This window comes from Dichomitus squalens (genome assembly GCF_000275845.1).
Source record: "Dichomitus squalens LYAD-421 SS1 unplaced genomic scaffold DICSQscaffold_41, whole genome shotgun sequence".
NCBI classification, from domain to species: Eukaryota; Fungi; Basidiomycota; class Agaricomycetes; order Polyporales; family Polyporaceae; genus Dichomitus; species Dichomitus squalens.
This window is the reverse complement of record NW_006766923.1, coordinates 53,967-76,883: the sequence shown is the minus strand read 5'-3', so window position 1 is coordinate 76,883 and position 22,917 is coordinate 53,967. Positions and strand designations below refer to the sequence as shown.

The 22,917-nt window shown below is 54.0% G+C and overlaps 7 protein-coding genes across 7 annotated transcripts in view; 2 read left to right on the top strand and 5 right to left on the bottom strand.

The window, feature by feature from the left end:
* Nucleotides 1-219: 219 nt before the first annotated feature.
* On the bottom strand, nucleotides 220-1,866 carry DICSQDRAFT_90892 (Clavaminate synthase-like protein; the record flags this gene model as incomplete). The annotated part of the gene is made up of 9 exons (XM_007368895.1): nucleotides 220-588; nucleotides 653-756; nucleotides 818-879; nucleotides 992-1,090; nucleotides 1,141-1,255; nucleotides 1,316-1,358; nucleotides 1,420-1,545; nucleotides 1,599-1,741; nucleotides 1,803-1,866. 9 exons carry the CDS (start codon nucleotides 1,864-1,866, stop codon nucleotides 244-246), a joined length of 1,101 nt encoding a protein of 366 aa, XP_007368957.1. The 3' UTR covers nucleotides 220-243.
* An 806-nt stretch (nucleotides 1,867-2,672) lies between these two features.
* On the top strand, nucleotides 2,673-3,472 carry DICSQDRAFT_17217 (uncharacterized protein; the record flags this gene model as incomplete). The annotated part of the gene is made up of 2 exons (XM_007368894.1): nucleotides 2,673-2,932; nucleotides 2,980-3,472. Coding segments are annotated over 2 exons (753 nt in total), but the record flags the coding sequence as incomplete, so codon positions are not given.
* A 1,203-nt stretch (nucleotides 3,473-4,675) lies between these two features.
* Nucleotides 4,676-5,958, bottom strand: DICSQDRAFT_128972 (uncharacterized protein; the record flags this gene model as incomplete). Its single annotated transcript, XM_007368893.1, has 5 exons — nucleotides 4,676-5,073; nucleotides 5,133-5,258; nucleotides 5,322-5,497; nucleotides 5,678-5,809; nucleotides 5,927-5,958. 5 exons carry the CDS (start codon nucleotides 5,956-5,958, stop codon nucleotides 4,676-4,678), a joined length of 864 nt encoding a protein of 287 aa, XP_007368955.1.
* A 5,119-nt stretch (nucleotides 5,959-11,077) lies between these two features.
* DICSQDRAFT_182647 (WD40 repeat-like protein) lies at nucleotides 11,078-13,892 on the bottom strand. Its single transcript, XM_007368892.1, has 6 exons — nucleotides 13,543-13,892; nucleotides 13,378-13,484; nucleotides 12,342-12,933; nucleotides 11,849-12,287; nucleotides 11,668-11,780; nucleotides 11,078-11,613 (listed from the first exon to the last, which is right to left on the bottom strand). The coding sequence occupies exons 1-4, from the start codon at nucleotides 13,771-13,773 to the stop codon at nucleotides 11,868-11,870; spliced, it is 1,350 nt and encodes a 449-aa protein (XP_007368954.1). The 5' UTR covers nucleotides 13,774-13,892; the 3' UTR covers nucleotides 11,078-11,613; nucleotides 11,668-11,780; nucleotides 11,849-11,867.
* Nucleotides 13,893-14,678: 786 nt separating this feature from the next.
* On the bottom strand, nucleotides 14,679-16,275 carry DICSQDRAFT_67315 (Clavaminate synthase-like protein; the record flags this gene model as incomplete). The annotated part of the gene is made up of 10 exons (XM_007368891.1): nucleotides 14,679-15,020; nucleotides 15,080-15,183; nucleotides 15,247-15,308; nucleotides 15,370-15,385; nucleotides 15,438-15,517; nucleotides 15,565-15,676; nucleotides 15,727-15,769; nucleotides 15,828-15,953; nucleotides 16,019-16,161; nucleotides 16,212-16,275. The coding sequence occupies 10 exons, from the start codon at nucleotides 16,273-16,275 to the stop codon at nucleotides 14,679-14,681; spliced, it is 1,092 nt and encodes a 363-aa protein (XP_007368953.1).
* A 1,630-nt stretch (nucleotides 16,276-17,905) lies between these two features.
* Nucleotides 17,906-19,208, bottom strand: DICSQDRAFT_149192 (uncharacterized protein; the record flags this gene model as incomplete). Its single annotated transcript, XM_007368890.1, has 4 exons — nucleotides 17,906-18,228; nucleotides 18,291-18,407; nucleotides 18,474-18,672; nucleotides 18,732-19,208. The coding sequence occupies 4 exons, from the start codon at nucleotides 19,206-19,208 to the stop codon at nucleotides 17,906-17,908; spliced, it is 1,116 nt and encodes a 371-aa protein (XP_007368952.1).
* Nucleotides 19,209-21,598: 2,390 nt separating this feature from the next.
* Nucleotides 21,599-22,917, top strand: part of DICSQDRAFT_90880 (peroxisomal dehydratase) — a 2,551-nt gene continuing 1,232 nt past the window's right edge. Inside the window, exons 1-8 of the mRNA XM_007368889.1 lie at nucleotides 21,599-21,697; nucleotides 21,759-21,837; nucleotides 21,902-21,907; nucleotides 21,960-22,010; nucleotides 22,082-22,170; nucleotides 22,227-22,326; nucleotides 22,381-22,451; nucleotides 22,562-22,745. Of these exons, the coding sequence (XP_007368951.1) occupies nucleotides 21,641-21,697; nucleotides 21,759-21,837; nucleotides 21,902-21,907; nucleotides 21,960-22,010; nucleotides 22,082-22,170; nucleotides 22,227-22,326; nucleotides 22,381-22,451; nucleotides 22,562-22,745 (637 nt within the window). The 5' untranslated portion in view covers nucleotides 21,599-21,640. The remainder of the gene's footprint in view (nucleotides 21,698-21,758; nucleotides 21,838-21,901; nucleotides 21,908-21,959; nucleotides 22,011-22,081; nucleotides 22,171-22,226; nucleotides 22,327-22,380; nucleotides 22,452-22,561; nucleotides 22,746-22,917) is intronic.

Here is a 22,917-nt window from a genome sequence, read left to right as displayed (position 1 = left end):
GTGTGGTGCGGAGCCAAATCAGATGGACACGTGCAGACGTATAAGACTTATGTACTGTCTTTTTTCAGACACGGCTTCTCAGCCCGCAGTAGAGCGAACGACGGGTGATCTATGCGACCGAGAAAGATTCACATTCGTCTGAGCTCTTTCATATCACATACACCAATCAATTCGTATGATGTCTACTCCAAAGGACGCTATCTTGCATGCATATTCACTCGCTGCCTGGCCGAGATCGAGCGTTCAATTGTAGTACTTCAATATCTGCACACCATTGTCAACGATTTGCTCTTGAGTCGCCTTGTCAGTGCCGATCGCTTTCTTCAACCCATATGCCATGTAGCGCATCTTCCGCCACTCCCCCATCGTCGGCGCGACATCGTCTTCGAACTTGCGAACGACACCCTCTTCCTCAAGCACTGGACTCTTGACGGGGACAAGCTTCACGTCGTCGTCCGCTAGCGCGAAGTAGTATGCCCCGAGTCGCACGAGACCGCGTTGGTCCATGGGAGGCTGCACGACGCGATGGATAGTCGCCTTGTAGAACCCGCCGGAGAGCATCTCCAACGATTCGCCGATATTGACCACCTGGATATTTATCACCAATATTGTACCTGACAGATTCGGTGCCGATGAGGAGACTGAGACTCACGAGCGCGTTCTCGATATGTTTGACCCAGCGCCATTTTCCGTCGGGTGACAAGATTTGTAAAGCGGCGATGGGCTGGCTGTAAAGGATCGTCACGGTTCCCGTGTCTAGCATAGAAAGCTTAGGCATAAGATAGCGATGCGTGGTATTGCGGAAGCTCGAGCTCACCTGTGTGTCCCTTAAGCCAAACGCTGTTCGTCTTTGATTCTTCCTCTGCTGTGCGCGGGTAGCTGCATGTCGCTCAGGAACAAATCATGCATCCATGCGCGGCGCTACTCACTACTTGATCCATCGAGCTGTGAAGACCACATTATGAAGGTGAGCCCTTTATCGGAACATGACTTCGCGTAAAGAAACGTGCCATGAGAGTCCCCGACAGCGTCGAAGCCGTGCATCTTGACGAACGTCTCTTCATCAATCTCCATCCCTATGGCGAGGAGGCTGCACGGGGCTGAGCATGATCATCTCATTGAACTCTATTTCTAACGTACCGAAGGATGTTGTGAAGGACGTTGTAGTGGTTGTGCTCGCAGAACGCACGCAGTTCTGGAAGGAACGGCTCCAGCGCCTTCGGGTGCTTTTGCCCACCAAAGACCGTGCGGTGCACTCAGAAGTGAAGTAATGAGCACAACCTGCACCAACCCATCTCAGATGAAAGGCGCTTACATGCGTACTGTTCGTGTTGGTCGCGTACTCCGTTATCTATGGTCTGGGGGTGTGATAGGTTTAGGATGATGTCATAGCAGTGGCAGAGGCCTCCGAGCACGTACCCAGAGCGCGCGAGGCTTGTAGCCGATTTTCGAGCCCTCCTCAGCGAGTTTCGATGCGTGCTGCATCCTCTCGTCCTCTGAGACTTGAGTGAAAACCACTTCTCCAATATCGAAGAAGCGATCAGTCTGAATTAAGGTAATCATTCAGTTCAAATTCAAAGCTTCCGACCATCGCATACCTGAGCCTTGGTTAACCCATGGTTCACTAAGCACATGAAGCCGACAGTACGCATCACGTCGCATACACGGGGCGCAAGCTCCGCGCGCCCCTCGGGCGTGCTCGCTTTTGAGAAGTCGATGATCGGCAGGTCGGCCCAATCCACTATGACAAGTTAAGAGAAAGTAAGACAACATTCGCGAGGACTAGGTGCACATCCACTCACGGTCCTTCTTGGTTGGCGGGGGTGGGATCCATCGAGGTGCTGAGGGAAGGGTCGTGGCAGGCATAGTTGGCAAATAGATGGGACGTTGAGGGCGTTTTGGCTCAAGGGAGGTTGGGGGTTGCGAAAGATATCCTCCCAACTGAGACGTTGTGCCGACGGCTGAGCGTGAGTACGAGACACGTTCCAAATTTGGGAGTTCAGACCCTCTTGGGGCAATAGAGTACACATGACATCGCCGAAGGGGGGTAGGCTTAACAAAAGCATTTCATTTGGACACCGTGTGAGCCCGAAAGCGGCATGGAGTGTTCTGAATAGTTGGAATTCCTTCTAAGAAGTCGGTGACTCCGCTGAGACGTCAGGCTACTCAGCTATCGGAGCTCCGTGGGACCACTATTTCAGTCCCTTCACACTGACAGTGAGACGAAACCATAAGTTATACTGCATATTGGCAGGATCGGCCGAGAGACTCACCTCGTTCGAGCCCACGGAAACCCGACGAGATGCATGATGACGTTCAAGTTGACGCAGGGTGACTTCCTGATATTATTGACTTCTGATATTGATCATCAGACTTACGGCATAAGATACAGACCTACGTAGATAGTGCGATACATAGCGCTGTGAGGTTTCCTGGCACGAAGCAGTATGCAAAGGGCATGAGGTCGACTCTGTTTAAGACCCGCTGGTCGGGGGACCACGTGTTGAGTCCGGATATGGCAGTACAAGCGCCGAAGCCAGCCATCAATGCATCATTCATCATGATAGTGGTCGTTCACGTCCAGCTGCAGGCTCGGACTTGTCTGCTACAATCTCATTGACTTTGCTTCCGTTTTTTTCCTTCCTTGCATGATCTCCGTATTTATCGAGCGACACCCTCAGCTATACTTTCCGGACGGAGATATCGCTCTCCTTGCCGTCAAAGAGCCCCTGAGCCATGACGGGCCTCCGAGTTTTTACGTCTTCCGCATCCACAAATTCCTCCTGAGGCATCACTCGGAGACATTTGCCAACATGCTTGCGGATGCAAACTCACATACCGACAATGTCTACGATGGAGTGCCGCTGGTGGAAATGCATGGCGACAAGGCGGAGGACCTGGCGCAGCTGTTGAATTTCATCTATAACCCTTCGTACGTTGTATCTTCCTAGGCCGCTCTTTTAGTCCTCACTCCAACAGATCCATGACCCTCAAACGACATGACCCTGATGCCCCTATAGTTGTCAGCGGCATCATACGCCTGGCGGACAAGTACTGCCTCCAATCGCTCCATGACCACCTGGTGAAACAAGTAGTGTCCGACTGGCCTACCACCCTCCACGAATGGGATATCCTCCAAGGCGAGATCTCCGCGATCCTTAAGACACCATCTACTGCCGCCCATCACTTGTACGGAGATCATCCCGAGGATAAGGCCCTCGCGGACCTCATCCCTGAGCCGGTTTCCGCCATCCTCTTCGCACAAGAGTTCGGGTGTTCCGAGATCCTACCCGCCGCGTTCTACCAGTTGTCGCGCATCAAAGTACAGCATGACTGGACGCTTCGCAGTGACCCGGACGGCAAGCGCGTCGCCCTCGCCCGTTGGTCGCTGCTCGACAAGGATAACCTCGTACGCTATCTCCGAGGCTATCAAGAGCTCGCCGATTACTTCCCCGCGATCCGAACGTTCCTTTCTGCTGGATGCACTCCCTTAGATGACGACCTCGCGAACATGGATCTTGACGATAACAGCTGCTACGTATTCTTGCATCGTGTGTTTACCATCATGTGGACCGCGGGTCGAGGATCCAGGAGAGATCCGTTGCATCTACTGCTACTTTGCCTCGAGGTCAGAAATCACACTTCGGACATCGCTAGGAGTATGGGTGTACGGGGTGATGTGGGGTTGTGTCAGGAATGTTGGGACAAACTAGAAGAGGAGATCCCTCAGAAGCGGAAGAGGTTATGGGACAGCCTGCTGCAGTACTTTACGTCGGATATCAATAATTCACTTTGAGGCAAGTGATCAATGGGAGTTCTCGGTGACTTAGCTAACCGTTTGAGATACGCGAAGTGCCAGAATCTGAATGATTTACTTCGATCGCGCACGCATACTTTCGAACGCATCGCGCCACCGTCTCCTTGCTCCGGTGGTAGTGGCCTATCGCTCTAGGTCTCACGATCGCAGCGTTGTGACAGCGGTGCGCATAGATCGTGAATACGGTGCATCAACGCGCGTAGCGCGTCTCGTCATGTCTCCGCGGCTATCTCCTGTGGTCTTCCTTCCAGTGTCACTGAAGCAGTCCTATCACGCACGCGTCGATGCTTCCACGAGCAGGGTGTCATGTCAGTGCACCCGCGCGGGTGTTCCCTCGATTTTTCGTCTTCCCTCGGACGCCCTCGGCTACTTTCGGCGCTGCACGCATGAAAGATGGCCCGGCTTTGCTTCGCGGTGCGTCGCACTCTATGCTTCCCTTGGCGACGACGTGAAATGTGATGTACGTGCGCAGTATGGCTATGACGAAAATAATATCCAGCATACTTCGCGCGGGGCTGTCCAGATCGCGCCGAGCGGTGGTATTGTAAACAGGTATTCTCGGACATGTAAGGAAGAAGCTGGGGACACACGGGTTGATACATTGCGTGTCACCTCAATCGCTGGAGCACCTGCTGGATGCTGTGAGCGTTCGAACTGTATGTGGTGGAAACCGGTACTGATGAAGCTTCGACGACATACCTGGCCTGGCGTTGAACTGAGAGGACAGCATACGCAAGTAGTACCACAATCTATTCCCTCGCAGGGACGTCAATTCACAATACAGCATGCCTCAGTCCGCGCTCTGGCCTTGCTACGCTGCCTTTTGAATACGAAAGTTACACCATGAATTGATGGTACTCAATACCGGGAATATGGCGGAGGCATCGTAACGACCATGCTGTCGTTGAGCTGGTCTACCTCGGTAGACGAGTCACCCCCGTCCAGGGGGCCTCCGGCAAGACGGACCCCTCCATCTGCTTCATATCTGAACAGCCTCGTACGTCTTCCATCATGTTCTCTTCCACCATCAACGTTCTCTTCCCAGACATGCCTGTCTCCAGGGTCCTCGCTTCCTAACTCCACGGTGGGATGCGGCCGCTCCTCACTCGCAAGACTCAGAGCGACGTTTGTGATGGTGCCGGAGGCAGCAGCACCCGTAGAGCGCTTCTCCGAAGTGCTTGTCGGTGATGGAACGGCTTGCGCAGCCCCGTGGTTCAAGAAGGGCCCGAAGCTTGATGTCTGAACGATAGTGGAACCTGCGATAGAACGTGCACGGTGATTCCAGGGGATCCATTACAGTCCGAAGAAGACTCACAGCGGGACACTCCCACTGTGCCAGCCACAGAGCTACGCTGTCCGCCACGGAGTTTCTCTATATCGCTTTGAGCAGATAGGAGCGCTTCACGAGTCGAGGCGGTGGCCTCGTACTCTTGGTCCAAATCTGAGGGCATGAGTGCTACATCAATGCCGGAGCCGCGAGGCCAGAATGCAGCTTCTGACGCACCCGCGATTGTACTCTCCGAAATTTGCACCTTCGCTCTCCGACGCTTCCGTCTCACTGCGTACCACACACCGAATGCCAACAATAAAAGTGCCGCTCCCAAACTAGTGGCAATACCGACGATGGTTGACTCTGCAAGGCTCGGGTGCGAAGACGAAGCTGATGGAAGCAGGGATGCACTGCGTGACGACGACAATGAAGGCGAGGTCGGCGCCGACGGTAGGGTCCCCGTCCCGGAAGCATCCCGAGTAATTTCGCTACTGTGGCTCTGACTTTGAGTGGGAGAAGAGGATGATGATAGGGTCTGCGATGTGGAAGATGACCGCGATTCGCTGCTAGACCTGGGTGGCGGCACTGACACAAGACTCGTGTTGTCAGGAGCAGTAGACACGGGTATCGACGCTAGAGGGGATGACGAGGGCTTCCGAGAGGACGTATTGGAAGTAGAGATAGTTGGAATGACTGTGGTAGAGGTAGATTTGGGAGGATTCCTAGACGTCGAACTGGAAGTGGTTGTGGGGGAGTCGAAGGTTAAAGGGGCGGGAGTGCCTGGGGTAGGTCGTCCGATGACAGTAGAACATCCCCCAACGCCATTAATGAAAACGCACGTTTCTACGAAAATGGTGCTTACACCATCCATTTGGGATAGGCCTAGGGGATAGGTAGAGTGGGGGAATATCTATGAATTGGTCCTGGACCATCGACTTTTAAGGTCGGTTGCTTCCAGGGGTGCTTGGGAAGTTGAGCGGGTGTTCCGCGGTCTCCCATATGTTGGTGGAGGTTGTTCTAGTGCGATGATTGAACCGGTGCGCTTGACTGCTCGGGGTTTATCACGTACAGAAGTGAGCGGTTCCGAACCTCAGCGAGCGTCCGTCAGTATGAGAGCATGGAGTATCATGCATCTTTATTAGGAATGATCGAAACTGTAAAAATTGTTCATGTGTAAAGTTCCTACTGCAGATTGATCATGGGAATGATTGCAAACTGGTCCTCGCACGTTTATCAGAGAGGCCAGGAGTCAGATCACAGTGTGACAGAATTCTCCGTGTGGGCCTGAGACGTCTCAAAATCACTAACTCCTCATCAATCGTGAGCTAGGACTCTACGCAGTGTGCTAATTCCACGTGGGAAGGGCACTTAATTAGTATCTAGGGACTCCATTACGGTTTCCGGAGAGCTCTAATGTTTCAGGTGAGCAGATCGGGGGCGAATTCAGATACAAGGACGGTGATTGTGTGACTGCATCTGTGGGCACTGGGCATGTTTGACTAGTACGTCTCGTTGTGAACTCCCGGTTGCGTAGAATACAGTGTGATACAAACAGATGTAGTATCGGAACATAGTGATAGCCATCTCCGTGATCGAGTCCATTACATGGCTGGCGGGTGAACGTCGGCGGCCCAGGCTGCTAATACGGTGTGGAAAGTGTACCTACCACCGTATGCAGGATATCCGAGTACCTCAATAATATGCTTAGATTAGCCATCTGGATAATGGGGAACAAGTTCTCTCTTACATGAATTGCTAGCTTTTGGGATATAAGAGACCGGGACATGATAGCACTCCCATACCTCCCGCGACCGGAGGTACCGGAGGCTACTACCACTGTCTAGGTCTAGTCGGGTAATGTGGTTTTGCGTCTTAAGGACTCACTTCCATGGTCAACGGAGGGCTACACCATACTCGGGGCGAACCGCTGAGGCAAGTTACATGACTACGTGCGAACCATACCCCGTCCTGATATAGCACTTTACAGATGCACAAATCCGAGGCGAACATTGTGATGAATGACTCTGTGTATTCTCAAAGTAGGTGATCAGCGAGAATAGGGAGGAGGAAGCGTCCACGATGATCGTTCAGAGTTACTGGTTCGATCATCCTCCACCTCATAAGCCCCATTAAGCTGTCTCCTAGTAGTGGCTCGTACGGTCGAGTCAACAACATGACCTCCTGTCTCACCCGGATCACAGGCACGGGTCCTGAAAGTTGGATCTTGATGGTTTCCATGATTGATGCATAGAAGACCAGGCGGTAGCGGAAGTCTATCATGAGTGCTCATTGTGTGGTTGGACAGGGAAATGCCATGTGAGGAGCGAAGGGGAGAGACGATCTTCTGAGGCATGGGATTGGAGGCTGGTGGGAGAGGATAAGGCTGCGACGAGCTACGGTCGATTCTCACATGCAAATCCGACGCCTGTACAGCTTGCGAAGCTATGCGGCGAGTGCGTGATTCGTGATCTCGGCAGGTGAAACCAGGTATGGACTATTTCAGTACTCACCTTCTCCCTGTGACACGGGTAGGACGCTCAACATCTGCGTTGAACGCTGCTCGTTGAGATTGGTATGACCTTCTCACAGGGTTTCGGTGAGCCGCTCGATGTCTGTCATGAACGCTAGAGCCCCAGATCAGAAAGCGGGTCTAAAGAAGGAACCGTAATCACCGACCTGCCACATCGCTGGCGCTTCTTGGAACTATCTGCCGCATGTAGCGTGCCGCACCCAGAATCAGCAAGGTCATCCCGATGACTAGCACCGCCCCTCCAATGGCGGCGCCCATAATGGATCCGATTCTAAAAGAAGAATGGCCTGGGGGTGGAGCTATCGGTATATCATTGTGGGAGACCGGCGTGATTGAGCTCGTGGTCATGGACGCATATGTCAATGTCTGTGTTGGGTATGAGTTAGAGCCTTTCGGCGCAAGGAAAACCTGTACGCACATGAGACATCATCAGAGTGGTAGTAGTCGTACTTCCGTCCTTTAGCGTCCAAATGAGCGTCGCCGTTGTTACAGCAGGACCAAGAGAATACCTCGAGCTTGACAGGGCGGCCCCCTGATTACTGGGAGAACCATTGCTGGTGGACGTTTGTGATAGGAAACTTGTTGATGTGCCAGAGGCATGACTTTTACTCTGAGTAGGTGGACCTGAAGGGGACGCGCTGGTCAAAGAATCAAGGGAGGAAAGGCGTGGAGAAGTGGGCTTTGCAGGTAGGTGCTGAGTCGTTGTGGAAGACTGTGACGATTCGACGACAGTAACGAGCTGTGGACCATTTACAGCTGTTGTAGAAGGTGAGGTGAGACAGTCGCTGATAGACGATATCCCTGAAGCGGTACTCCAGGAAACAACGGATACGCTGGTCACATATGCAGACAGTGACCTCCTCAGAGAAGTAGTAGTACGTCGTAGAAGTATTTTGAATAGTCTCCGATGGAGGTGAGATCACTGTAGTCTCGGTGAGAGAAAACAACGAAGAGGCTGGGTGAGTTACTGTCGGTGTCGCCATGCTAGCAGGACGAAACCTTCAAGGCCCAGGGGATATTGTGTACCTCCTATGCCCGCTATGAACTTATGAGGCGGTATGCATTAGGCATGTGTTATACTAAAGTGATGCTTATCAGGAAGATATACCGTTTTCCATGATTCTGTCAGCGAATACGCAACGTTAGATCCTGTAAGAGGACTGTACTTACCAAAAACTGATTTACGCCAATGATTCTCGGGGCTAGCGCACAAAAGCTTCCTGGACGCATGCATGAACACATGCATGGCAGAATGCCACTGTTCCCATGGTCGTCTCACCGCATCTGCCAACGCTAGCAATCTTGACATCGAGTCAGCCACGGCTCACGCTCGCTAATGGCATCAATCATGACTCCTTACAATATTGACAGCAAACGATGAAGACAATCGTCTAGGTACATGGCCGAATCCCGTCTAAAGTGACAGTGATCCGTAAGTTTAAATCGCACAATCCCACAGTCATTGATCGCTAGTCAAAGGCTCACCGGTGAGCCTTTCAGCGCCCACCTCCAGCGGTTCAAGTTCTTGGGAGCAGTACAAACCAACTGCTCCTCCACCCGGCCTTCCATGCCTCCTCCTTATTCTCCTACGACCTGAACGCATCCAACGCATCCTTCGCATTCCTTTCACCCTTCGCGACTTCGTTATGTGTTACCGCACATATCTCGGGACGGCTCCGTTGTAGGCGAGCATCATATCGTGATGAGGGCGTAGGGCGAGGTGGCGTGGCAGTGGGAAACAAAGAGCGCGAAGAGTGACTCGGAGGGCCGACGTTGCGGGGTGGATGTCGTGTGCAATTGGAGGTGGTACGGTCGGTAGAGGCCCGTGCACTGTTACCCTTTACGTATAGAGCTGTACATCAAGGATCTCTAGTACGATCATAGGAGAATAGAGTCGAACGCACGGATTTGCTGTGTTCCACGTCCTTGCATCCTCGTGGCGGCGCGTTCCATACGGCCTCCATTCATGCGGAGGTACCCCATCTGTTGTGAGCATATAGATATTGCAGGTACCAATGAGACCGTCCCAAGAGGCAGGTATATGCGAGACAGGCGTGGAATGGATGGGTAGAGCCGCAATCTCCACAGGTGCCGGTCCGGGCCGGATTGCCGTGGACGACAGATCGACGTCACTCTACTGTGTTCAAGAAGGTCGTAGGCGATGGACGATACACTGCAGTGCACCGCGAGGCCCTGGTAGCATTCACTTGGAGAGGATAGTTGCTATAGCGCATAGTAGGCACTGAGACCCAGAAGCAGCGTCCATATTCCTACACCGGTGTATGTACAGGCACTCATCATGAAAGGGAAGCCGTCAAGGCGAAGGAGTTCCATTGCATGCGCCATGCGACCCAAGCCGGATAAGATACTATCGTATACTTGACTGATATCCTACGGCAAAGGAGCAACATGCTCGTGTCCGTCCGAACAAGGTCCTTCACAACTGGTAATAAGAAGGAGGTAGCGTGGAGCCCACCGAGTCGCTTCGAGTGTCGATATCCTGTCCTAGATCGTCTCCTACTCGCCCTCCAGCAAGACGGACAGCTCCGTCGGTGTCATGGCGTCTCGTCCTCTCCCTATGTTCCAACCCCCGATCATCTGGGGTTCTCCCGCCTGTCGCAGGCGAATCGCGCATGCGTCCTATGTTATGGAGAAGCTTTTCCGACGGTGCATTTGGCGCTGCACGGGGCTCAGTTCCGCTGACGTTGGCTAGTTGAGAGACTAGAACACCTGGAGTAATGATTTCATGAGAACGTCCGTAGGCCCCAGTTCAGTGCAATATGATGAACCTACCATCCACTTGAGAGACCTCGTTGACCAGCACCATATCGAAGGAGGTTCGAATCCCTCGATCTCGTTGAGGTCGAGTGCCAAACGCAGGGATCCCACTTTGCCCAGCAGCCGCTTCAAGCTCTGTTGCGAAACCAGTCCAGTGAGGACTGTACATAGAAGGTGCTGGGATCTAGTCTCTTACCGTGAGTCGCTTTCAGGCTTGATGACGTCGGGCGGCCTCGCGGCCTTCGGCATAGGCGCAGGAAGAGTACGGTGCAACCTACAGCAGCAAGCACTGCTGCCACTACGACACCTGCAACTATCCGTATGTTCACGCCTTGATGAGAGCCTGCCGTCTGGGATGTTATGTCTGTCGTTTGGGAAGATGGGCTTGTCGTTTGGGAGGATGTCGTGGTGGAAGTACTTCCTTGGGTTGTGAAGGATGTCTGGGCAGGTGTTGTACTTGATGGTCGGGGAGGCCTTGCGCTGGATGTCAGAGGAGTTGATGTGCTGGATAGCTGGGGAGGTGCTGTGGTAGATGGCTGGGGAGGTGTTGTAGTAGATGCGCTTCGTGTGGATTCAGAGTTAATCTATGAATAATATCTGTACCAGATCTTAGCGATGGCTAGAAATCGCTAAACGACTTACTGACGACCCCAACCGCGAGCCAGAGGCAGAAGGAATAGGTGTAGTCGCCAAGGCCGTGGTAGTAGATGTGTGCAAGAAAAAGAAGAGAGTTGAAGCTATATCTCCATGTCCAGTCCCGATATTCAAAGTACCAGTGGATAAAATCGACGCAGCGGTAAGGTCCGTTTGCGGTGCAACAATCGTAGCTATGGGGACACCCGCGGCCTCATCCGGGACGACTGCACAAGCAAGATCGCCATTGTCGGAGGACAAGGGTTCACAGAAGACTGGAGCACAGAACGCGTCGTCTGAAGATCCTAATACCTCGCAAAACTTGTACGTCGTAGTTCGAGACATGTCCGAGATGTAGCACAATAGAGACGACGCACCTTACACCCATGCGGGGCCCACGACCCTTTATGTTATGGCAGCCTGACATGGCAACGTAATCACGGAGTCAAATGCTTCAATATTCTGCTCCCTACAGGCAGCTGTGAGTACGTTCCACAGCTCAAGGCGACTGTGGGACTATTTGACGTGTTCGACGAGATGGTCACCGGATAACTACTTCAAACAGATACCTGGTTCCATACCACACTATGTGGAAAACCTCAGCATCGACTAGGAAACAGAGCTGATGATCTCACGCACCAGGAAGTCGATATCAACAATCACTCACTGTTCCCGCTTTGTCCGCTTCTGTTGCTACTTATATGATGGTGCAGCGTGCAATTATACACAACGCTTCACACGTCGAGCACGTACTGTGTCCAAGGTGACAATCATCAGCATCTCAAATTCAAGCTCGATCAAGAACTGTCAACACACGCACTTCTGGAGACCTCCGTCCATCAGGACGAGATGGACAGCCGCTCTCCTTCCCCGACCTTCCACACCTCTACCCCACCCTCGCCGCCAACCCCGACCAGCCCCCTCGCCCAGTCCACACTTAGTACCTTCCTCCCCCCCTCCTTCCTATCCTCCCACGCCCTGAACGCTGCCACTGCGCTCTTCGTGCTCCTCAAATCCCATAGCCGCACCACCCCGTCGTATGCGCCCGTCACAAGCTGCTGCTCGCTCCCCTCGGCTGGGGAGACGGCGATACAAGATGGGGTCGCGGGATGCGCGAGGGAGGCAATCGACGGGGTCGTCGCGGAGGTCATCGCGGCACGGAGGTCATATTGGGAGACTGTGCGGTCTGTCGAGGCTGCGAGAGCAGTAGAGCCGTCGCGGGAGAGCGCAAGGTCGAGGAAGGGCTTTGTGGAAGCAGTCTATAGGTACATAGAGTGAGTATATAGCCGATTGGACACTCTAATACAACGCACAATCGTCCCGGTGCAAACGCCGTTCTCGACGTCCCACGTGCGTACCGTCGAGTCGAACCCACAGCTGAACGCGCTCGTGCCCTTCGCGTCGCGACCGAAGACGACGCGAGACACACGCGCGGTGTGGCTCTTCAGCACTGCAGTGGGCGCTTTGCGTTTTGGACGCGCGGGGTCGCCATCTTCCCCGACCTTGCGGCGTTTTTTGCGGTCTCCGTTGGCAGTGTTGTCCGCAGGGACTTCGTCCGTAGTCGGTACTGACGAGTCGAAGAGACCAATGAGGCCGTCCCACGATGAAGTTAGTATATGCGAGCCCGAGGCGTTCGCGGCGACGGAGGAGACGGGGGCGGTGTGGAGGTGCAGAGACGCGACAGTCTGTGCTTTCGAAGGGCCGGCGGTTTGTGAGAGATCGACCCGAGTCAGACGTGCAGTGAGGTCGTGCGATGCGCTAGCGATGAGATGCGAGTCGGGCGAGTCGGAGGGAACGACGGCTATCGAAGTGATGGGCACGGGATGTACAGAGACAGTCTGGAGGAGTTTTTGGGGGTAGTCAAAGACACGGATGGCGCCATCGTACGAAGCAGTGAGGAAGTGCCTATGGGAGAGGCTGTGATCAGTGTGTCTGCGTGAAGAGCGGGATTTTACACAGGTCAGATGCAACGAGATAGTAGAACACTTCGACGAGCAGGCGTTTCGGAGGTTGCGGTACCTAGTCCATCCCTCTGCTAGCAAATTTTCATTTTGACAATAAGTATCAGGAAGCGCTTTCGGATTGCAACACTCTCCGTCTTCCTAAATTGCCCCACACGATATGGATGGACCCAATTACCATGAGCACGGGCCGCAGATCGAGTGTAAGTATGGGGTTTTACTCAGCCCAGATCACACATAATTGCACAAAATTCGTCGGAAACCGCGGATACGACGCAGACTGGACCTGAATTGAGGGTCGAAGTCCTCCCAGCGTTCACAAAGGAGTGGAGTCACAGCAACAGGAACGCACAGGGGCAAAGATAACGGTCTAGGAATGCGTACATACCCAAGTGTTTGACATGATATCGAAGAAACCCAGTCTTCGTGAGGGAGAGAGGACATCCGCTGAGGCGGCATAACCGACTCAAAATACTCTATCTCAAGAGTCTCTTCCTACACAGTCGCATGGATTCAGGAAGCGATGAGGAAAAGAATTTTGGACTTGACGCACCTCTCCGACACCGCTCTCGGCACACCATTCTGCTAACGTTCCGCGGAGAATCTCTCCTCGAACAAGGAACTCAAACGGGATAGGCCTTGGTAGTGAAAGCGCCTTGTTCACAAGCTGAGATAGCTGGTAGCGCTTCCATGAAGTTGGAATCATGAACTTTTGGGACGGCAAGGGGTAGGGAGTTTGCGTGGTGAAAACCACGGGGTGATTAGGCTCCGAAGTCGACGTCATGAAGGGCGAGCAAGCACTATAGCAGGAGCGTTCAGAGATATATGGACACCTGCAAGAAGCAGCGAAGGCACAAGCACAGCAGACAGCCCGGAAGCGCAGGCAGAGCAGGACGAGCAGCCTCGGGACTGGGATGAGCCGCAGAGAGGAATATTTTTGTCACTGTCACGCAAATCATCACATTGGGACGCGTGTTGTGACATTTCGCCGCGACGCGCGTCGAGATCAGCTACCTCAGGCTCTGCTCAGCCACCGACCACGCGGGACGACCGTGACCGGCAGCCGACTGAAATCTTCGAGTCTCTCTCTGCGGTGAGCAACATAGGAGGAAGACACCGAAGGGTATTGTGGCGGAGAACAGTAAGTCGCGCTGCTCGAAATCACTGTGTGCTCGCATCCACAGTAGCACCCATGATATTGCAAGACCCTTATCGCCCTCATCTTGTAACCTGCTGGTCTGGCATCAGAGCAATCCCATGTCTCCGGGTACGTCGGTTCTATCAGTCATCTATGAAGAAGTTCGAGGGCAAGCGGGCACAAATGGGATTCGCGTTTGGCCGGTGCAAACGCGTGCCGTACATAGTACATACAATAGACCTTATATACACAGTAGAATAGGGGTAGATAAGGGCGCGGGTATCCGTCGGGGGGCGGGACCTGTGGCGCTCGTTCCGCGAGCTCGCCATCTTGACGCCAGGATTCCAACAATCTAGTCATAGGTCCCATGATGCAGAGCGTGTGTACCTCTGCTTCAATGCTTCGTCGCTACTAGTACAACTACCTTATATCTGCATACGTACATTCCTCATGGTGCAAATCCTTCTCAATTCGACGCCGTATCAGCAGGCTCTCACGAACAGCCGAACACCGCCTATGTGCCCGGTGCACGCTTCTGCCCCCATTCCCACTCAATTGTAATGCCTCACAACCAATCCGTTGACGATTTGCTCCTCGACGACGTCGTCCTTGCGCTGTAACTCGGAGAGCCCATACACTTTCGTGCGTGCCCGCCGCCATTCGCCCATTGTCGGCGCGTCTTCGTCCGCACACCTCCTCACGATCCCAACTCGCTTCAGCACAGGGCTTTCTTCCAACGGCAGGATGCGCACGTCGTCGTCGCCGGACGCGAAGTAGAAGAGGCCTAGACGGGAGTAGCCACGTTGGTCCGCAGGAGGTTGGAACACCCGATGGATCGTAGCTTTATAGTATCCGCCAGACATCATCTCCAGCGAGTCGCCTGCGTTCGCAATCTGTGTATCTCTAAGTAAGTGTCGTTTCCTGCTCAGGACATGCATGACTAGCGACATACGATGCCGTTAGGGATGTGCTTCACATAGCGCCACTTCCCGTCCGGAGACATGATCTGCAGCGCTGTGACAGGTTGACTCCAGAGGAGCGAGATGGTGCCAATGTCTACCCAGGATATATAGTTCAGGAGCTATATTGGATACGTCGTGGTTACGGAGTGGTACATACCAGTGTGTCCCTTCAACCACACGTTCCGTGTCTTAGATTCGTCGTCATCTGTCCTGGGGAAACTAACATGTATCCTAGGAATTTGACTTAAGCCTATAAGCTGAGGCTGTGGGCCAGACTTACTACTTCATAAAGCGGACTGGTAAAAAGATGTGAACGGTACCGAAGAGGAATGAAAAGAGATGCCTTACGGTACGTTTCCCCTTCGGCGTCGAAGTTGTGCAGTTTGACGAAGGTTTCTTCGGGCAGCTCTAAGCCCAAGGCGAGCAATCTGCACATACGTCAGAAGAAGGACGTTGTTACTCCCATGTTGCGTACCTGAGGATAGGATGGAGGACGTTGTAGTGGTTGTGCTCTGTGAAGGCCCGTAACTCGGGCAGGAAAGGCTGAAGCGCCTTGGGGTGCTGCTGATTGAAGATGAGCCGATGCACTACAGGAGGTCAGTGGTGTTTGATTTCTATTATCCAAGACAATACACACTATTATAGTGCTCTATCTGGTCGCGAACGCCATTGTCGATCGTCTGAGGCGGAGTATTTCTGAGCAACAGAGGGGATCCGTAGTCATATTGCAAAGCTCACCCAGAATTGACGCGGCTTATAGCCCCTATACGAGCCTACTTCCTTGATCTTACCGACGAAGTTGGCCTTCTCTTCGTCTGAGACATGGGACAAGGGAATATCTGCAATGTCGGACATGCGATCATTCTGTACAAGGTGTGTTAGTCCTACTATGTTGCTTACAATTCGACTACACATTTTGAGGATCATACCTCGGCTTGAGTCAGCCCATGATTCACGATATACAAGAATCCATAGGTACGCATGGCCTCGCGAACCAACGGAGCCAGCTCTTGACGTCCCTCGGGGGTTTTAGCCTTAGATATGTCAATGATGGCTAGATCGGCATAGTCCACTGCAAAATATTTCAGCGCTGACAGTGCTCTCGAGTACAGATGGACTCACAGTCTTCTTGCGTCACTGGCGCATGCTGATAATGTGGGACGGGAGGAATGGTTGTGCCAGGCATCTTGGGGAAGCTGTGCGTTCGCCTGTCGCTGTTTCAGGGCTTAAGACTTGTGACGCTAGAGCGGAGAGGGAACAGCAAGTGGGCTCGGGACCTACTTTTAAGTTTAAAGGTCTTCGGGAATGAGACTAATTGCGTGGCTTGGCTGACGTTGGGTTGCACGCAGTACGTTCCGTGAGATCGCGCTCAACCTTCGAGCTCCAACGGTTCCTCAGTATCTTTCCACACCGTGAGTGAACGATGGTACAGAAGCGAGCAGAACAGGACAAGTTCCCGCGACGTTCGCTTCATCGAAGTAGAAGACTACGTCCGCGTAACGTTGAGCGAGACCCTAGTGTACGGCAAATATAGCGAGCGGTGTCCCGATGAATCCGAGACTCAGTTTTGGAGCACCTGATAGTGATAGCAAGAAAAGGGCAAGCCTTGGCTCCTTCGGCACGTATTCGCTATTATCGCTGAGCTTCGGTCCTCGGGCACTCTCTTCCCACCCAACGACAACCCCTGCTCTCGTATCACCCGACGCTATGTAAAAGTACACCTAGTACAAAATCTTCGGCTTAGTTGTACTTCCTTGAAGGAACATGTCGCAACAAGACAATTCAGACTCGACTGCTGGCTTCATGTATGCATGTACATACTCCTAAGTCAGCAACTCTTTCTTCAATTATGTCGACTGTAAGTGACGACCACCTACAATGGGAGGCCGTGTCGTCAACCAGATCCCGACACCTACGCCACATCCTCTTCTTGGACTTGACAAAGCACATTCATCACCATCGGCTATCTAGATGTTCGCAAGTTGTGGACCCCTTCCGTGTTTGTCGGCTTGATAGGATGGGAACGTATACATCGTCTTTTCTCCTTGCTCATGATTCAAGACATTCGTTATGTATGGCACATTGAATGTTCCCTCAACGCTGCAGCGGAATTTATCTGTACCGCACCCCTTCGCCACGTAATTGTGACCACACCGGATATAGCTCCTAGCACATGCCACAGAGTACTTATGCGTACTTACCTGTTGATCCCTTCTATCATGCCCTGTTGTCATACACCTGAATCGCGACTCACCGTCCTTCCGACAAAAATGAATTATAGCGGCTACTGGTTGCCAGTATTAATCTACTCACAGCTACATCATATGAAGTCCCTTGTATTTATCACAGCCTACGACGCTTCCGTCTCATGCTTCCGATGATAAAATGACCGCTACTGCTACTACAGCGTCTCTCCCCCCTGGAGGACCATCAGACACGGGATGCATAAGATGGTGAGACTACATACCTGCTAAACGTGACGAAGGACGTCAAAGGCGTCGAGACAGGGCTACCATGTACGGAACGCCACTTACAATCTTCACCATCTCCCAGTATCCGAGACACAAGGGCACGAAAGCCTTAGCTTCGAAGATTCCGGACGCAGGGATAACAATACGGGAAGAGGCGCGGGAGGGGGAGGTGATAGGGAGACATTAGCGGTAGTGGAACAAAAACTTGGTCAGGCGAGCCAACGGGCGCTTGAAGAGACGGAAGGGAGACCGGGCGGCTCCGTAGGATCATGGTATCGTTGAGCATCGCTCGCCCATGGTACGGGATCAGCATCGGTCCTGCCCAATTTCAGGTCCTGCCCAATTTCACAAGAAATCGGAGTAGGGAGGGGGCAGGGTAGATCCCACGGAGTCGCGCCGGCCATCAGGGTCATTGTCGAGAACGTCCCCCGCTCGCCCACCAGCAAGGCGGACACCTCCGTCCGTCTCGTGCCTTCTCATGCCCTCGGTATGCGTGTTAGCCCGATTACTCGAGGCTCCACTATCCGTCTCCGCGGGATCTTGTACAGGTCCGGCGATGCGGTGTGTGCTATTAGCGTGTTTCTCTGACATTATCGGCGCCATGCTGGTCGAGGGCTCCAGAGGAACTAACACGCCAAGACCCGATACTGCTTGAGGAACGAGGGAACCTGTCGTAATAACTGATTGAGAATGGCTTCTTGCATACCTGAATGTGGATTTGGGGACCTACCATCGTTGTCCGAGAGACTCTCAATGACCAATGTAGCAAGTGACTGGGTCCGCCGGTTTGGTTGAAGTGGGAAGGGCAAGGACAGGGGCCGGATCTCCTCCGTCGCGGTTTCAAGATCTAGCACAAACCCAAGGCGGTCATCTTAGCATGAGCACACTAAACGTCTGCGATATATGCTCGTACCTGGAGTCGCTCCCCCAACTAACCGCGTTGGGCGACGTCTCCTGCGGCGTATCCATACGAACAGGACGGCGCAAGCAATAGCAAGTGAGACAGCTCCCACAGCGATGCCTGCAGTCGTGCCTGTTCTCATCCCTGGATGAGATACGGGAGCATGGACAGGTATGGAGTTGGGGTGCGTTTGAACAGGAGCGGAAGACGTCTACAACAAAGGTAGGCTAATGTGAATGAACAGCTACCAATGGGAGTAAAGGGACATACCAAAGATGGCCCGCTCGTTGATAGCGGCGAGGCGGTAGGGCCGAAGGGATTGGTTGTCGTAGTAGAGGTGGTGTTGGAATGCACGTCAGAAGCTGGTTTGATATTGTCGCTGGTAACGATACTAGAAGGAGTGTTTGAAGGAGTGCTGGAAGGAGTGCTGGAAGGAATGCTGATAGGAGTGCCGGAAGGAGTAGGAGGAGATATCGCCAGGTGTATGGTGTAAGGTGAATAGTAGACATCGGAGATAATGAGTGTCGGTAGCGGTTTGATGGAGAGCAGGTGCGTAGGTATGCCAGTGGGTAGGAGGGTGAACAAGGAAATGCCAAAACCCGTCACTAAAATGGTGGTTGCAGGGTGACCCGATGGTTGATCTGTACAGATGTTATAGCCATCTGCAGAATCAGCACCACACCTCATAGGTATACAACCCCATATAGCCTCATCGCCGTCACCTTGTGCACACTGCACATACTCCATAGGATGGGAACCCGGATCCCGTAGGAGATGCGGGGGTAGATAGAGCAAAACTTTTGCAAATGCGCGGTGTGTAACCTTTATACCATGGCATGGGTATCGCGCGGTTCCTAGGCATTTTGACAGAACTCAATCAGGGCAATATTTCAGCGGTGCTGCTTCGTACAGACGCCTCAACTTATACCCATCGCAGAAGACGGCCATGTGCCTAGGTGTCCCAAAGAACAGAAAATCAACAATGCATAGAGAACCTGGACGGATGGTTTGACGAACCGGATGAACACCGACAACCCGCTCCCTTGCTCTCTTGCTCTCGATGAAGGCCAGGACTGGTGAACCAATTCACTCCAAAAGTTCGAGATCGGCCTGCCTGCGCCCACGCTGTCAGCCTCGGTGCCGATGTCTGACATATCCGACATACAGGCAACAATGACGTCAGCATGTCATCCACGCTCGCTCTCTAACTACGATCGCATCCACACTGCCACGTCCATGCCCCAAGGAACGACCATCAGCTTCCGAAACTGATCTTGTTTCTTCTAGGTGCAAAGTAGAAAACCCTCAACACGCACCTCAAGGAGCTTCCTCTCGAGATGAGACGGGCAGCCCCTCTCCCTCTCCATCCGACCTTCCATGCCCCAAACGTTGCCCTTGCCGCTGACTCCGACCGACCGACTGTTGACCAACCTCTCTTCCCACGCCCGTCATGCCGTCTCCGCGGTCTTCGCGCTGCGCAGATCTCACAGCCGCGCTACTCCGTCGCACACACCCGTTACAGTTAGTGTCTCCTTCCTGTTCTCGCCGCAGGTAGGGCTATGCACGAGGAAGTGGCAAGATCAAGGAGGGAGGCCGGAGAGCGTCGTAGCGGAAGACGTTGACATCGCCGCGTGGAGGCCATATGGGAACGCGGTGCGGGGCGTCTCGGCAGCAAGGGCCCTCGGAGCGTCTGCGGACCGCGCGAGGTAGAGCGGGGACTCGGAGGGGGCGATCTTGCAACGCATACAGTGAGTGTGTCCGCGTATGCTTCATGCAGATCGAGGCAAAGAGGCGGCTCATCGCTGCACTGTCGAGTCGAACCCGCAGCTCCGCGTCTTGCTGATGATACAGGGCGATGTGGAGGCGCAGAAACAAGAGGGTCCTCGTTTTCGAAGGGCCAGCGTCGGGGGAGAGGTCGAAAACGCGTTAGACGGGCTGTGAGGTCGTGCGACGTGCTGCAGGAATAGGCGACTCGAGAGCATCAGAAGAGAGTACGACGGATATGCAGGCGGGATGGGAGGAAGACGGTGGCGGTGTAGAGGAGCTCTAGAGGGCGGTCGGGGACACAGAGTGTGCCATCAGCCAAAGGGAAGTATCTGACAGCACGCAGTCAGCGTGCACAATGGAACAAAGAAAGCATACTATATGCGCTTGTACCATCATCATACTTATCTACAGTCATGTTAGCAGACGCTCGGAGACCAGTCCTTTCAACGATTAGCGGTCGTCTGGCAGGTGCATAGTCAAGCATAGCTCAGCCTGTCGACCGAGGCAGGGCTCACCGCAAGAAACGTACAGTACAAGGTAGATGCATCTGCGCACCGTTCAACGAGGCTACAAGTTGGACGACGTGAGGATGCGAAGATGCCTTTGGAGGGATGGAATACGAGGGCAAAAAGTGGCGAAGCCGGTGCTGAACTCATTCTGTCGCTTGTCCCGTCAAGTGTCCAGCCTCCGCCGTGTGGTTCGCTTGGAAAGGCAGTAGGGACACATGTAATTGGGATGGCGACAGGCACGAGGATCGGACATGATAACAAGGATACTTAGTCTTCGTGAAGGGGGCTGAACACCCGCTGAAGCAGCAAAACCGACCCAAAGAACTCAATCTCAGGAGTCTCCTCCTACGTGACACGTTGTCAAACGTCATGAAGTGGACGTACGGCAAATTTAAGCGCACCTCTCCAACATCCCTCTCGATACAACCCCGCGGACGTCCAGAGTAGGTACTCAAATGGGATGGGCTTGGGGAATGAGAGCGCGGCCTTCAGGTTGTTGACAGGCAACTGGGAGAGCTATATGTCGCTTCCATGCCATCGGGATCTACGGGCTCTGTGATGTCAGGGGTATAAGGCGCAGCCGACCTTGACACAATGCTAGTGGCGTAGACGGAGTGGAATTTCTCGAGCGGGGAGGACGCAAGACAAGGAGCGACTGGCCCGAGCGAGAGGAGATCCGAGGCAGTCACACGTTGACGCGTTCGTCACAGGCGCCGTCACGAGGACGCGTCAAGATCAGCAGCTTCGGTCCTCGGGCACTGTCTTCCCGCCGGACGACCGGTGTATGTCCGCGGCCCGACGCGCAACCTGCCCCGCATCTCGCGACATATTACCCCGCGCTCTCCCCCCTCTCCGACTCTCGTACCACTCAACCCCTTGAACGAGTGCTCCCACTGAACGAACATGTCCCAGCAATACGATCTCGCCTCCGCTGTCGGCTTCCAGGACGACGACCAGCCCGTACGTCAAACCGTGTCCAACGATGAGCATGCTCCTGACCCAGCGAGTCTCTCTCCGATAGGTGTCCTGGAACCAGAGGGACATCCTCATCTACGGCGTAGGTATTGGCGCGAAGCGTGATGACTTCGCCATCATCAACGGTGCGTCTGTACAACCTCGCCGTCGTTTACCAGCTCCTAACCCTCATCCTCCCATCCTCGCCAGAGCTCGGTATGTTCCTTACCATGGTTCCATGAGGACATAGCCCTTATTTGCTATCTAGACAAGTCGTGGACTCCTTTCCCCACCTACCCCGTTGTCCTCCCTTTTAAAGGTCTGTCTTCTTTCCCTCATGCTCGCAGTACCACTCTTACTCATACCGGTCTCCTTCCTCTCGCTTTCCAGGCACGAGCCAGGATGTCGTCAACTTCCGTCAGCTCATGACCGGCGGCAAGCGCGCTCCCGGCCTCCCCAAATTCGATCCCAACCGTGGCGTAAGTTCTCCGCAAAGTCTCCGTCGCGGTCAGGAACTGACTACCTCCTATGCTAGGTGCACGGCAGCCAGTCAATTGAGATCCTTAAGCCTCTCCCCGCCGTAAGCGGCCCCGGCTGGAAGGTCAAGAAGCGGGTTGTCGGAGTGAGCGAGAACAGTACGCCCCGCAGTCTTCCGCCATGACGCGCACTCGCTGACTTGGCATGCGCAGAGTCGGGCATCATCCTCGAGAACGAGTCTACGCTTGTAGACCCTCATGGCACGGTCTACGCCAAGCTCTTCGTGAGTCCCTTCCCTGCCTCCCTCTCTCGAACACCGCCCGCGCGCCGTGCGCACGCCTCCTGTAGTGTCATTCGCCCTCGACACAACCCATCTGACCCGCCCGACCGCAGAGCGGCTCCTTCAACCTCGGCGCCAAGGCGACCGGCACCAACTTCTCCAAGCGCATCGCCGGCCCCCCGCAGGCGAAGCAGCCCCCCAAGGACCGCAAGCCCGACTGGATCGTCCGCGACCAGACGACGCCCGAGCAGGCCGTCCTCTACCGCCTCAGCGGCGACTACAACGAGCTCCATATCAGTGCGTGCCCCTCCCCTCTCTTCCCCTCCCATCCTCCTCCCGTTCTCCCGCACGTACCCACGCTGACCCCCCCCCCCGNGCACTTGCAGACCCCGCGATCGGCCAAGCCGCGGGCTTTGGGGGCGTGATCCTGCACGGGCTCTCTACGTTCGGTTTCGGCGCGCGCGCGGTC